The sequence below is a fragment of the Camelus dromedarius genome, chromosome 16 (assembly GCF_036321535.1).
Source record: "Camelus dromedarius isolate mCamDro1 chromosome 16, mCamDro1.pat, whole genome shotgun sequence".
In the NCBI taxonomy this organism is placed as follows: domain Eukaryota; kingdom Metazoa; phylum Chordata; class Mammalia; order Artiodactyla; family Camelidae; genus Camelus; species Camelus dromedarius.
This window is the reverse complement of record NC_087451.1, coordinates 25,149,625-25,165,544: the sequence shown is the minus strand read 5'-3', so window position 1 is coordinate 25,165,544 and position 15,920 is coordinate 25,149,625. Positions and strand designations below refer to the sequence as shown.

At 46.9% G+C, this 15,920-nt stretch overlaps 1 protein-coding gene across 2 annotated transcripts in view; it reads right to left on the bottom strand.

Moving 5' to 3' along the window:
* Positions 1-702: 702 nt before the first annotated feature.
* AKAP10 (A-kinase anchoring protein 10) overlaps positions 703-15,920 on the bottom strand; it is a 45,650-nt gene continuing 30,432 nt past the window's right edge. For both annotated transcript variants that reach the window (XM_031467543.2, XM_031467544.2), the window contains exons 11-15: positions 13,152-13,261; positions 10,266-10,348; positions 5,680-5,732; positions 4,973-5,068; positions 703-2,478 (exon numbers count right to left, since the gene is read on the bottom strand). In XM_031467543.2, the coding sequence (XP_031323403.2) occupies positions 2,473-2,478; positions 4,973-5,068; positions 5,680-5,732; positions 10,266-10,348; positions 13,152-13,261 (348 nt within the window). In that variant the 3' untranslated portion in view covers positions 703-2,472. The remainder of the gene's footprint in view (positions 2,479-4,972; positions 5,069-5,679; positions 5,733-10,265; positions 10,349-13,151; positions 13,262-15,920) is intronic.

The following is a 15,920-nucleotide window of genomic DNA, read 5'->3' as shown; positions in this document are numbered from 1 at the left end:
CACTTAAACACACAGGACAGAGGTCTGCTGTGTCCTATTCGGAGTGATGCTCCCCTCCGAGTTCTGACCGAAGTGGCCGAAGCTCCAAGACTAGCCCACAAGTCGTGAAGCCCTGCCAGAGCCCGGGCGCAGGCGGGGCTGCGGAAGGCGCTCTCCGGTTGGCTGCTCTCCGCTGGACCTGCTGAGACTGGTTTTCAACTTTCATCAAATCTCACAGGAGGGCTGAAGACACACCCAGTCACAAAAGGTACCCCTTTCCACTAAAACCTTCTCTTTTTAAACAATTTGCATTGATGTCAACACCACAGTAAAGACGGGGCTTCACGTGATTTCTGGAACCTATGAAAACCCTGCCCGAGACTCCTCCTTTGTGGGCACCTGCACAGAGCCTGCAGCACCACCAGATGCAGCCAGCCCCGCGCCGCCAGTGAGAGCGAGGGCTGAGCCGGAGCGCAAGTCCGGTCGGCCTCACTGCTTCAGGCCACGTTTTGCTTTGTGTCCTACAGCAGGTGGGGCAGAAGAAAGTCACCGAGTCTCACACGTGCTGTTCTTCTCTTTATAAGAACCTTAGAACCACTGACATCTCTAGCTCAGAAGCACACAGCGTACACAGAGAAACAACCAGATAGCATCTTAACTGAAAGCACTAGTTTATGCAGCCTCGAGTTGTACAGAAGTTTACTCCCAAACATGCAGAGGCAGTAAGAGTCGCCCAAAATCAGTTTATTCTGTGACCTTTATATTGCTTTTCTGTTATTTAGAGATTGATGCAAACTGAAATGGATGGAAGTACTTGTTAAAAGAACAGACTTGAGTCAATCACAGACTATGCATCTAATAACACCTCAGGTCTAATGCCATTCACTCCAAACATAAGGCTAAGTCCAGGAGCCGCTCACATTCTGGGTTTTGGTAAAGCAAATGGAAGTATCTGGAGGGATCAACACATTTCAATAGAAGAACCATAAATGCCCTGAAAGCAGAAAGTTGACACAATTTTAAATATAATTCATATATATATTTTAAAATCAAACACAATTAAATAGAAGGTGGTTTAGGTACATGAATACTTCGCTTTAGAAGAATAACAGGTGGTACATGGTACCAAACACTTAGACACAGCCTTTTCGCTTCTTCTGTTGATGAAACAGTGTGCCTCTATACAATCAAATATTGCAGTGGAATAAATTCTCTATTCATTCAAGACTTTCTCAAGGACAGAAATGATTAATAATTATATATTTTTATGTATATATATATTTTTTTGCAAAGTCTGAGCAAAAGCAGTAACACCCTAAGAGAACGTTCCTTCCCCTCCGACAGTCACGGGCGGTGACAGTCACGGGTGGTGGGGCAGCATTGGCACCGCTGGCCAGTGGAGTGTGCTCGCCATCGGGGCGGCCCTGCTGGTGGTAGCAGGTCGAGACCCAGAAGCCGGCCAAGTGGGAGTGCAGTGAGGGGGTCTCTCACTGCCCAACAGACAGACAGAGAAAAGGCCACGAACTACACACGTCGCGGCGCACAGCAAAGAAAGGGGAGGCAGTCAAAGTCGAGTGCTTCTCCTCCCTCAACCCTTGCCCACCCAACTTCTTTGAAAAGATTGTACCATCTGGGAAAAAACGTTCTGTTCAAGGTACCAAAGGGGAAGAGTGGAGTGATCCTTGCCGGATGGTCCCTCCCCGTGCACTGGGGAAAGGGGAGGAGCTTGGAGGACAGGACCCCAGGGGAGCAAGCCCTAGCGCTCAGAGCTCAGGACGCTCAGCCCTTTGTTGGGGGGGTTGGGGGGGGCTGGTTTTAAGCACACTGCATCTCAGGAGCTATTACGACATGAAAACCGTACACCACCGCCAAAGGGAAGGCCAGTGTCACCAAGACCTGCCCCGTGACCCGTCAGCCTCCTTCCACACTGCCGCCTCCGTGCAGGGAGACGCAGGACGAGCCTTCGCCCCGCGCCCTGGAAGGCAGGCAGGCTGCTGGCCGGCGCCCGGCACCGCGGGCCCCCGGAGGGGCCAGCTCCCCCGCCTGCTTGGGCCAAGCACCTCTGCTACCTGCTTCACGCTGCTGTTAGGGATGGGCTACCAGACGTGCACCGGGTCTCAGCTCTGCGCTCCTCTGCCTCGCACAGCACATGGTCCCTGTTGGTTCCAGACTGGAACTCTTCCATGAATGCCATTGGAAAACTAGTTATTGCCATTGGAAAACTAGTAATTTTCTAGTAATGTAAACAATACCACTTTGTCTGCTTCTGACTTTCACTGCGTGAACACTGTGTGCAGCAGGTGTGTCTACGTGCCGCTCTGCTTGCGATGGAGGTCTGGGACTGTCTGCCATTCTTTCTTGGGAACAACAGTGATTTTTATCAGTGAAAAGAAATACAGTGCTCTGTTTTCATCGGCTGTGTTGAAGAAACCAACAAAGGGAAAAAGTTCTCTTATCCTCCAAAAGCTGATTTCCTTTATCTCAGGTCTTGAGTCATAGCTGAAAAAAGAAAGAAAATGGTAAGGGCCATTTCTATAACCAGCGACACATCACCACAGATTAAGGAAGAAGGGAACCAACACTTAGTGAGTGCCGCCTGTATACCGTGCTCATGACAGCCAGGACCTGACGACAGTCACGGGAGGTAAAGCACCATAGCTCTCGTCATTCACACGGCAGTGAACGGACGCCTAGAGGTCAAGCACACCGCCACCCCACCCCCACCGTCACACAAGGACTGGCACCCAGACCCGCTTTTATCTTTCTGTTTTGGTAATAAATATCAGAACCAGACACCTACTTTCTGATACAAAATTCTGCTCCTAGGAGTTAGCTCTCATGCATCCATAAGTAAGAGCAGAGCTGCACACACACATTCATTCATTAAAGTACTGTTTGTAACAGGGAGCAACTTCAAACAGCCTAAGTGACCACCTACAAATGACAACAGAGCCACAGCGTGGGACGCGCCAAAGCCTCCAGAAGGAAAGAGGGGAGCTCTGATCATCGTGCCTCCTGGGGCCAAGCGCCCCTCCACTGCACCGGGAGGGAGGCACGCATCACAGAAGACGCGGCCTCTGCTGTCTGTGAGGGGGCGTCCGCACACGGGATAACTCAGCAGCGCTGCGAGGGCCTGGTGCGAGCCACCCAGGCCCACTCCACAGGCAAACGCAGGGCAGGGGCTCCCAGCAGAGAGGCACCAGAGCGGGCTGAGGAGGGGCTGGGCATTCCTTTGTGGACGCAGGACTACTCACACTTCTGCAGTCACAGAACGAGAATTACAAAATGAGATTTCCTTGTTCAGTTTCCCTGATCAACTGATAAGGAAATGAAGGGCTGCAGAAAAGTAACTTGCGAAAGGGCACACGCACTGACTAGAGGTGGCCTGAACTAGGTCTGCTGGTCCAGGGCCCCTACCTTCCAACACACTGCTGATCCCCGCAGACAGGCAGGACAGACATCCTGGCCAGACAGAGAGAAAGCCCAGCAGAACATATCTGTATGTCCCAGAAAGGAAAAGCGCGTGGTAACAAAACCTGAACGCACGACTCAGACGGAAAGCCTTCCTCTGAAGCATCTGCTTTCCACAGTTTCTAAAGAACACGGCCACACTGTCAAACGTTTACCACCAACGTGATGCGGCATCACAAAAATAACTACCTTGCACTGCTTTATACACCTTTATCTTGCTCTTTGCTATTTTAGGTTTGACTGAGCCAGTGAGGATAAATATAGACAAAAATTAGCACCCTTACAGAGAAAAGAGGATGGAATCTGCCAAAGCGAACTGAGCTTTGGTACGAATCAGCTCAGTGAATAATTCAAAATTAAACCAAGCTCTGGTAGAGACAGTTCTCAGAGTAAAAAGTTGGCTAGGAAGTTGGCCGGGGGAGGTGGGGGGAGTAGGTGTATAGCTCAGTGGTAGAGCACATGCCTAGCATGCACGAAGTCCTGGGTTCAATCCCCAGCACCTCCATCAAAAAATTAAAATTAAAAATAAAATAAAAATAAAATAAAATAAGTAAACCTAATTACCGCCCCCTCTATGAAAAAAAGAAAAAAAGTTGGCAGGGAAGGGGTGATGCTGGACCCAAACCTAAATTCACACCTCTAGACCATGGAGGGTACACGGGATGCCATCTCAGCACAGGTACCTCGGCTTCCCAGCTTTCGCTAATCAGACAACAGGGGAGGCGCCTGGTGTCTCCACAGGGTGTGAGCAGATGTTCTCCCGGATCATTCCTTTAAGGGGGGTTGGCCTCTGTTCTGGCGTGCGGTTGTTATGTCCAGAGCTGTCTGATCCTTTCAGAAGTTGCTTTTAAGCTTGGCTGTGGTGCCTCACTCCAGGGCTAGTCCACGTCTCGTAGTAAGGCAGAGCGTTCCCAAGGACACCGCCTTGTGCGCCACAAGGTCTGCCCTCACCGGCCAGCGGGCACACAAACCGCTCCGAGCCCCACAGCACGAGACCCGTGCAGCCTGCTAACCCCCCCAATTCTTTGCCTAGCAACGGGCATCTCCCCCAACATGTATACAGATCACCACGTGGCCAAGGACTTAAAAGGACCTCTCTCAGTGTCTCCGGAGCTCCCTCTCTATGCGGGTCCTTCCTTTCTGTGCCTGTTCTGTGACTTCCAGCCACCTTGGGCTCTCCAAACGCTGATTTCTGACTCCTCGGTTCAGCAAGACTCTGACCTTGCTAGGCTTCCCCCTCCCTGCACTTTGGAAACCGCTCCTGGGAGGTGAACTGGCGATCACTACCGTGCCACCCGTCTCTCAGGGACGACAGCTCTCTGCTGCCTGTTGCCTGCTGTCTGGAAACTGCTGTTCCATTTAGTCTGAGAGTTCTCCAGCTGTTTATAACTAGAAGGCAATTCCTATGACGGTCACTCCTTCAAAGGCAGGAGCTCCGTTATGTCCGTTCACGTTTCTGTATCTCCGGAACCCAATTCCCCGCAGCATCCCCGACGCCGGGCCAGCGCGCTGCCACCCTTACCCCTGCGGACTCCGCTTGCGGCTGGCCGCGCTGCGCCTGCTGCATCACGTCACCGACGATCATCTTAGCGATCTTCCAGGCTAGCTCCTCCTGGGCCTGGAAGAAGGCGTTCAGACTGTTGATAATGCGTATTCGCGAACAGAACCAACACACACTGTTGGTCTGCACATGCACATCATCTCTGCCTAGTTAGAAAGACGCGGGATCCGTGTGTGAAAGGACCCGGGCTGCCCCCGGGTGTGACATACTGACATGCTCTCCAGCGCCTCCCAGACTCAGCTACGGGCCACCCAACTTCCTGACCGCTTTCATGTCAGACGTCAAAACAAAACATGTCTCTTTTTCCACTCTCGTCTTTCAATGTACCTAACTACTCAAAAAAGCAAACCTCCACCTCTGAAAGTAAAACTGACAGCGAGGAAGGAAACACCCGAGCTTCTGTTTCTGCACTGACTACCAATGGCTGCTGGTCAACGGAAACCTGGCCACATGGGTATTTCTCAGTGGCCAGAGTCTCTGGACTGAAGGTACTGCCACTGCCTCTACCAGGCAACTGTGGGATGCTAGGAGGCCCATGCCTTCCAGATACATCCCAGGTAGGGAAGCAGCGATGTGCCAGAGGGAACCAGAGACAGAGAACACCTGAAACCTTACTTAGGCAAGATGCCCTTACAAACAGGAATCTCTGCAGTAAAAGTAGAATTTACCTCATCAGTATTTCCTTGCACCCATTTCTTCATAGCTTGTGAGAACATGGATCCTAGAAAACAAAGCCAAAGCTGAATGTAGATCTCACGCATAATTTTACATTTAAAAAAATGCCCTTATTTAAAAACTATTTCCCAGACATGGATTTTTTTTGGGGGGGGGATAACCTCACCCCCAAATTAAGTAAAAACTGATTATATTGTCTCCATAACAGGATACTTAACTTGCAAATATTAAGGTTTGAAAAATTGTGAAAAGCTGTTTTAGAGTTCTAGATTTTTCTTCTACTCGCTTCACCTGAGGAAACAAACTATCGAGTGTTAGATTTGCAGCAAACATTCAAAGAGTAAAACAAAACCACGAGGAGGATGTGGTCTTGGGGTAAGAATCTAGCAGCACACCAGGAGGTATCAATCCACCACCAGGGACCCAAATCTTTCCGCTCAGCTCCGATACAGAAGGGCGTCCAGGGCAGAGTACGCTGCTCGGCGCTGGGCCTCTGGTCCGCGTGAGTTCGCTGGGTAAGACCAGTGTCTTCAAGGGCCAGCCACACTCTGCCCAGGCCACAACACACCTCCGCTTCCTGGGAGATACACAACCTATCTACACCTGCAGTCTAGACGCGGAGGGATCGCCAAGGACGTGGGCTAGCCTCTACTTCCAGGAATTAAATACACAGCGTCTCCTTTCATTCATACAAACAGGCTCGCATCCTGACGCTGCCTTAAACCAAGTGGTTGGCAGATCGTTTCTCGGGCAAGGCCCTGACTAGTTCAAGGACTGGGACCCAGCTCTCCAGTTCTATGGTTCCATACAACTACAGCATTCATGGGAAACAAAAGCCTGGATCCTTCCCCCTGCATAACTGTTATGATTAGCTAAAAGTTTGAACGCTGGTCCGGTTAAGTTTAATGTCAGGTAGAGCCACCAGAGCCGCAACACTTCGTGATCTGCCTGACGTCCCTGGCGGCTGTGGGACCCCCAGCCTCGCTGCGCTGACGGTCTCCCACTCACAAACCGCCCCAACGTGCTCCAAGGCACCTACTCTCTTCCTTGCAGCCTCCAGCTCAGAAATTAGCTTAATCCTCTATTAAAAATTAACATTGTAATTTTTCATCTAGAGAACTCATGTTAAAACTCATCTACCTTCCTCATTTACTCTCCATATGAAATCTGTCACCAAACTCCACCCTGGATGCAGTCTCCTGAATTCCCCCTGGGAAGTCTTATAAATCTGATCTTCTTTCTAATTCCTGCTACCATTACCTACCCTCCATTCTTCTTTTTCTTCTCTCTACATTACTAGCAAATTCTACTACGTGGCTAGTCTAATTCCGGTCTCTCCCCAACTCCCATTCATTCCCAGACTACGGGCAGAAAAATGCACCTCACTGCTCTCTGCTTAGAAACCTCTGGTGCCTGAATGACAGTGACACAGGCTTCTTCCTGTGACAGGCAGGGGCTTTCCCAGCGTAAGCAGGGCTTCATCTCCCGCCACTGCACCCCGGCACAGGGGACTGAGCTGCAGGGACTACCCGCTCACCACGCTCTTTACAATTCCTTCTTGCTACACTTTGTCCCAGACGACTCAAAGGTAACTTAAAATTACCTTGCTTGCCCTGAGAGCAAAGTTCTCATATTTGCAGAAGAGAGATACACTGCCTCAAAACTCAGCCCTTTCTTCTGTGCTCTACTGTCGGAGTTTTAAAATCCAAAATGAAACCACAGGTTGGTAAACGACAAAGATTCTTCGCAGCTGCCCCCAGCAAGGAGAGGGAAGGACAGGAAGCAGAGCTGAACTGCAAACAACCCTGTCAACATGGTACTCGGACGCAAAGCCCTGGGGTTGCTATTACTCTGCTCGGTGACCCCCAACAAGTTGCAGCTCCCCTGATCCTCAACGTCCTCACTTGTAGAAGAAGGAGGGGCACCCACAGATGCATCATCTAAGATTTGAATGAGCTTGAAAATGCTCAGAAACCTCCGGCATTTGGGTCTGAGAAGAGGGAAGCGGAGCTCTGAGTATTTTCACAAGAATGAAACAATTTGGATGAGAAAACTTAGTGTCTGTGTCACCAAGAACAATTTTCTTCTTAAATAAAATAAATAAAACCCGTAATCTTACCACGCAGATAACATCCACTGAAATTCTTCAAGGTTAATTAATTCAGGGAGTACCTACCACGTGCCAGGCGTAGTTTTAGAATCAGGGAATGCGATGCCAAATAAGATAGACAAAATCTCTGCTGTCAGAGGGGTGATACTCTAGTAATGGAAGAGAAATGAGACTATGAACAAGCATATGCATATAAATGGACAAGATGACTTCAGACCAGGAACAAGAAGACGAAGAAGTGACGTGCTGGTGGGGTGGACGGCCCCAGACCACGTGGGCTGGGAGGTCTCCTGGGAAGAGGGCGTCTGTGAGGGGAGGGGCCGCAGACGCCCTCAAGGAGGGGGCCTCCGAAGAATGGAGGAGCGTCCAGCTGGAGCTCAGTCTGCAAAGGGAAGCGCCATTCGTCGTTCGAGGTGAAGCTGTAGAGGCAGCCAGGGGCCACTGAAGGTCACAGCGAAGGGGCGAGAGGGTGCCGTGGGGGGGGGGGGCTAAGCAGCAAGTGGAGTGAGGAAACTCAGAAAGGAGAGGAATAGGGTACAGCGGAAAGTAAAGGATCCCTCTTCTCATCCCCAAAGCACTCTAGGCTACATCTTCTTGCATCCTTTCAGGAGACGGAGATGGAAGTACCTCTCTCTACACATCTATTCTCCTTTTAAAAACACTGTGTAGCATCACCCATGACGTAGGCCAACCAAAACGTGTAACTTGAACCATCAGGCCTCAGGTGCACCTTCCACTTTGGAAGAGACACGAGGGAGGAAGGAGTGAGGAAAGGAACACAACCCGGAGCACCCGAAGGCTCGGGCGTCCCCCGGGGCAGCAGCACGACAGGCCTGCCCAGGCAGCGCCGCGGAACAGAGGCCACACCCTCTCAGCTGCATCCCTGGGGCCCAGCGCAGTGTCCTGCACACAGGGGTCACTTCAGTGCCTGCTGAGCGAGTGAACCGAATCTGTAAGCTCCTACACAACGCCACTCACTCACCGAAAAACACCCGACTCACAGAGACACCTGACAACTAACGGAAGCGCCGGGACAGACAGACGTATCTACTCAGACTGCAGGAACTACCAGTCGTTACCTGCCGTGGCGCATCTCGGTTAAAGCAGTAACACCAGTAACTGGAGGCACGGGCTTGCTGGCAGAGACGCGATCCTGCTGCCTCCACTTTCAGAGAACCAAACCCCACCATTCCTCCGCTACCGGACCCACGGCCGCCGTCCTCGCCCCTTACACTGACCGCGGCAAGAACGTCGTTTCCCTGCCCCCCGTGCCCCGACAGTCTATGCTCCAACCAGCCGTGGGGTCGCCCTTCTGACAACATCACTCACATCGTGTGGCTTTCCCGCTCCAGCCTCCCGTGCATCCCCACATCTTCTGCCCGATAAAGACACGCTAGACCGTAAGTCTCTTGACAGCAGGATCTGCGCCCTCTAACCTGCCAGTGTGAGTGCACAGAGGCCTGAAAAAATCATTTACTGAAAGAACTGTGTAGACGTCCTTGCACCTTTATGCTTTTCCCAGCTGTGTACCTCAGACTTCTCTGGCAAAACAGGAATAAAACCAATTATTGGGATGAACTAATACAGACAAGTAGGTTAACGGGCCCTTTTTTGGTTTATGGTTTAACCTACTTCAACGACTGTTGCACTTTCTGCTCACTCCGTTAATTTATATCTGACCCCAAAGTAGATTATTCACCAACATAAATCGGTGCGACTCATCCCCCAACGACATGTGTTCAAAACTAAGATAAACACGCTGGGAATGTGGTTCTATTCCATTCAACAGCAACATGAACAAGAGCTCTTAACTTTAGACACATTTATCAAAATGGAGCATTTTCTTCTTACATAAGTTAGTATTTTTTTTTAATCGAGGCAGTACTGTCAGTTCAACCACACTGATAAATTTCTAGATATTATCTGACTGGATCTACATTGGTTTCCAAAATCTTCCTGTATAAACCAGTTGTTTGGAAGCTGAAATCAGTCACAAACAACGTACCTGTCAAAAAGGATTTCTGTGTTTAACTTTTGGAATTAACCAAACACTCTTTTGCTGATTAAACAAAGGAACTGAATTTCAACCTATTAATATTTTCCACATTATAATTTCATCATAATTTTCAGCAATTTAGAGGAAATCTAATACAATAAAGGGTCTCAAGATAAACCTTAAGTCCAACCTGGACTGGATATATTGCCTTTAAATAGAAAGGTGACAAGTGCCTTTTCACACAGACGTGCCTCTGTGACAGGAAAGCAGGTTCAGTACCTCCTGATCAGAGCGACTGTACAGACCTGACTACACGAAGCCCTGATACCCATGCATGACTGCAGATGCAGGGTCACAGAGATGGCAGTCACTTTGTAAAAGAAACAGTCTGTATCTCAATGGTCCTTCACTTACAGTCAGTGACTAACATGAGTAGAGGTGAGACAAGAGCAGTAAATAAAAACACCACAAACCTTTTGATTTCTTTACATCAGGTTCAGGCTCAGATTCCCGGATGAACTGCCCCAAGTCACTCACTCTTCCAAACGTCATCTTCCTAGGTAAGTATGAAAAGAATATAATTTATAACATCAATTTTAAATTAAGAAGAAAAAATCAATTTTTAAGCATCTCATCTAGATCTAGAAAGCCAGAAATACAATTTACGTCTATCCCATGTTACTCAGAGTGGGGCTTACCTCAAAAGAACCACCCCCACAGAAAGTCATCTTTACGTCAAAGCAATTCCACTCAAGGTCCTCAGAAAGTTTATGAAACATGGTGAATTAGTAGATAACTCAGTTATAAAAATTCATACAGAAAAGGCATAAGAATAGCCAAAATAACTTTGTAAAAGAGGCAGAAAGGTAGGACTTGCCCTAACAAGATCAAAATATGTTGTAATTATATACATTATATAGTAAGAGAAAGCAAACTTAGAAGGCAGAGAACACAGTGAAAGGCCTTATTTTTAACAGATGTTAGTAACTGATAATTAATATCCAGAAACACACAGAATTCCAACAAATCACTATGGAATTAGCCAACAGAAAAATGTGAAAAGGAGATGAATAGCCATTCACAGAAGAAAAATCTGAACCACCAACAAACAGCCCAAAAGAAGCTCAATCTCATAAGCAATAATCCCAGATTAGTGAAAAAGTTTAAACTTTGATATTATTTATTTTGACAAGTATATGGGGAAAATTAGTATCTCTATTAATGATTGGTAAGAATGTAAAATGTACAGATCCTTTTAAAGGTAAACTGGTAAGGGCTATTAAAATTTTAAATCTGCTTCTTGGCACTAGGAAATATAAAAATAAGTCCTCTGCTATACTGTTTAACAGTAAGATTGCAAGCAACTTAAATACTCATCAATACCAAAATGGCCAAATAGTAACACAGCACACTATGGACTACTCTGCCACAGCTACGAGCTATAATTATTTATAGAACATTCTAACATGGTTAAAATGAGGTAAATCTGTGTAGACTAACAGAAAAATCTTCAAAATTCACTGTGAGTGAAAGCACAAGATACAGAATATCAGTTACATAAACATAAGAAACAAAAACATACACCACAACATAGCAGTGACCACCCTCGAGGAAGGGAGACAACAGGCCCTGCTGTGCAATAAGGGGGCTCAGCCTCACCTGTAAACTCAGCTTTCATGAGAGATTAATACATTTGTAACTGAAAGTTAGTTGGAAGAAGAAAGACAAATCTTGTGGTGTCTGCAAGTTACTTCATTTCAGACAAAGTGGATCTTCTTTTTCAGAGGGCCTTCCTAGTGAGTCACTGATTCTACATGGGGACCAACGTACCAACCGGTGCAGGCTTGTTTGCCTTCTGGAAAATTGCAGGAAGATGCTAAAATCATAAAGCTAAAACAAACACTGAAAACTACCTCTGAAGATTGAGGAAAATAATTATTTCTCTATTTTTGACCCATTTTATACGTTAAAAAATATATATTTATTTTACAAATTTAAATTTAATGAATTTTTATATATATTTATTTTACACACACACAAAAACTACAGAAATAAAACATCTTGCAACTGATAGACTTTCTCAAGTAAGATTTGAAATAAATGAACCAACCAGTCCTTAAGAATGGCATGAAGTCACCAGGCTTACTGTCCACCACTTCCTACAAGAAGAAATGAAGATTACTGCAACCCCGACATGGCCGAGGACAACAACCTGCTCTCTCCAAGGTACCTTCCAGACTCCTTGGTCTGTCAACTATCACTTTACTTTCGGATGAAAGCAATTAAGCATGCTGAAATTCCTTTTTGTGGTACTGCTGGGACTGGGGTGGGGGAATCAAGCCTTTACACAGGGTTCTGTGTTTTCAAGCCATCTTTAGGGAAGAGGCAATGATTTTATGATTCAATCCATGGTAAAGTCCAAGAAGTGGTGTATCACAGGAGGATGGGCAAATCTTTCTGTTACAGACAAAATAAACAACCTAGTAATTCTTAAATACAAAGGAATGATTTTATTCCATTTTCCAAGTACAGCTGGCTCTCCATATCTGCGGGTTCACCCTCTACAGAGTCAACCAACTGCTGACTGAAAATATTCAGGAAGAAAAAAAGAATTCCAGAAAGTTCCAAAAAGCAAAACTTGAATTTGCTGTGTACTATCAACTATTTACATAGCATTTACATTGTGCTCACAACTATTTATACAGCATGGGCACTGCATTAGGGGTTATAAGTATCCTAGCGATGACGTACACAGGTTTAAAACACTAAGTAAGCCACTTTAGGTAAAGGACTTGAGCATCCTCAGATGTCAGTATCTGAGGGGGTCCTGGAACCAATCCCCTGCAGCCACTGAGGGATGACTGTGATAGTTACACAGTCCAGAATAAATCATCTTGGCGTCTTGGTACTTGATTTTTGCTTTTAAGGCAGAGACTCTGAAACAGCTGGCATGTGAACCAAATGAAAGTGGAAGCGACAGCCTAAAACACACCATGCAGACATGACACTCACTAGTCTCGTGTGCGGTGGTGCAAGGACGGTAGTACTGACATTTATCGAGTGCTCACTGATACCAGGCCCTAGTTCAGATGCTTTTCAAGTATCATCTCATTCAATCCCCCCAACAACCCAGTGAAGTAGGAACGCTACCCTCATCTTACAGACAGAGAAACTGAGACACAAAGGGGTCAAAGAGCTTGCCGGTAAGAGGTGGAGCCGAGACGGAAACCCAGGACGTGCCCCGAGCCCTCACTCTGAACCGCCCCCCACGGAGCACTCGTGTGAGAGCACTGGGCACATACAGCAGCAATCAGAAACCGTTCTTACATTTCAAACTGGAAAATACAAAAGATGCTCACCCTGCATATGTCCGTTGATATAAAGATTCTGGATCCAGACTTGCAGCATCCACAATTATCGCTTCATCAAAATTTTTCAGAATTTTAACACTGGCTTTTTTCACACTGGACTACAACAGAAGTTGTGAAATTAGTAGTGGGTTATTCAGGAATCAAATCGGTCCTGGGTTTTAATATAACAAATCTGGACAAAATCTTTACTTCTGAAACACCTGTACTTCTCACTCAACCCCGTTACTAGTGAGACACTTGACAGCAGTGACTCTGAAATGGAACCTCAAAGCACGCAATTAAAACATGCGACACGTGCACCTGTACGTCAAGTGTGTTTTTCTTAATGACCTAAGTTCCAACAGACATGCCGACGGTCCCAACCATGCCAAACTCCCATCCTTTGGGGCACGTGTATCTTTGCTAATAAATGTAAAGCCCAACTTCTACATGATAAACATGAACGCTTTTGATTCTCAGTGTGGCCCTGTGACGAACGAGAACATAAAGGACACTTTCTAAAATGACCGGCTAGACAGAGAGCGGCACAATCCCTCCCACTCACGTCCACGGAAACAAAGCAAGTCAGAGCTGGTGCGTCCATGAAGTACAGGGCGCGGGCCAACCCAGAGACTCCACTTTTAAACGTTCAATTGCGGGGAAGAGTATAGTTCAAAGTGGCAGAGCACACGCTTAGCATGCACGAGGTTCTGGGCTCAGTCCCACTACCTCCTCTATAAACAAACAAGCAAACCTAATACCCACCCCAAATAAATTTAAAAAATAAAAATTAAATTAGAGACAGACTCGCACTTACATACACTGCCTTACACACAAGCTTACTTACTGCAGCACCACTGAAAATAACAGACAGGAACACACTTAACATCTACAACTGAAGCGTACGTTAAGTTAAAAAAAATAGTAACGGAACAGATGCTTACAGAACACTCTACAGTAGGGGTGAAAAGGGCTCTCTCTGTGTGCTGAGAAGGGCGCACAATTAATCAGAAAGAGGCACCAGAATAAGAGAAGAGGGAATTCTTCCATGAGGCCACTGAGGTAAGACACCAAAACCAGGCATCTCAAGAGAAGAAAACTTTGGACACTATCTCTCAGAGTGAAACGCAAAACCCTCAGCCGAAGACTAGCGGCCAAGCCCAGCACCGCACCCGCGCCCCCCGCACCCACCGCACCACAGCAGGCGGGGCTGTCCCGAGAACGCAGGGCTGGGCTGACGCCCGAAACCGACAGAGAAAAACCAAACCCACGCAAGCGCCTCAGCTGACACAGAAAGGACGCCTAACAGAACCCAACACCTTTCATGGTAAAAAAAATTCAACAAACAGAATAGTAGGGACGTCAACCTGATAAAGAGCATTGGTGAAAGTCTCACACCGAACATCACAGTAAACGACGAAAACCCGACCGCTTTCCCGAGAGATCAGGAGCAAGACGCCCACCGTCACGACTTCCCCTAAGCACTGTCCTGCGAGTTCTAACCGGAGCAGCTCGGCAGGCAAAGGAAAGAAGCATCCAAAGTGGGCAGGAAGAAAGAAAATTAGTTCCATCCACAGACAACATAATCTTACATACAGAAAATCCTGACGAGTCCACAGGAAAACTATTAGAGCTGACATATGAATTTAGTAAAGCTGAAGGTACAAAACACACCAAAAGCAGTTCTGTTTCTGCACACCGTCAATGAAGAATCAGAACATGAAATTAAGAAAGCAAATTACAGTAGCATCAAAAAGAATAAAATGCTTAGGAATAAACTGACCCAAGGAGGTGTAAGACTTATACACAGAAAACTACAGAACACGGCTCAAAGAAATGAAAGGCCGCCTACATGGAACGGCAGCCCACGTTCGTGGACTGAAAGGCAGCGTCGTTAAGATGGCAATACTGCCTAAAGCAATCTAAAGACTCAGTGCAACCCTGACCAAAATGGAAAAGCTGATCCTAAAATTCACATGGAATGGCGAGAGACCCAGAACAGCCAAAACTATCTTGCAAATGAAAAAAAGCAAAGTCAGTGAACACATACTTTCTGATTTCAAAACTTACAGAGAGAGCCTTGCTTATGGCAATAAAATTGCTACTGTCTTATAAACTAAGAAAATTGATCCAAGTCCAGGGTTACTTATTTAGTTGTCAACAGGGATGAGGAAACAACTCTGCTACATTATTAAAACCACGGTGAAGAAACTAGACCGGGAACACACCACCAGTTCTGCCACTCACTGCGTGGCTTTGATAAAATCAGGCACCTTTCTACTATGTCCCCAGAACTCTTTCCTTGGGCACAACCCATTTTGTGTGATTTGGGGAGAATCAGGTCAGGTCTGATGAATGAAAGCACTCCAAAAAGACCAAAGAAGGTTAAGGAGCTGTCCAATGACACCACGGTTCAAAACGAAACCAAAAGCTCTTCAGTGAAAGAGTAATAAATCTAGGAGTTCATGCAATCATCCTACAAAAAAGCATTCCAAATTCAGTAACCAAAATTTCTCAAATAATTATACAGAGAGCTTTCTGGAGGCTATAGACACGTCATATCATTTGATTATTAAAAGCAGCAGCCACAGAGCCATAAGTGCCAGTGCCAGAACAAAGGCCTGAATGACACACACGCCCCCTTTCAGTGTAACTCGCCAGCAGCCGTCACACACACTCTGGTCAGACTAGACAGTAAGCAGGCTGACTCTGCTTCTCCTTTGTTTTTGTTTCTTCTACAACTTAAAACTTACAAACGGGGTCTGACACCGGTATCTG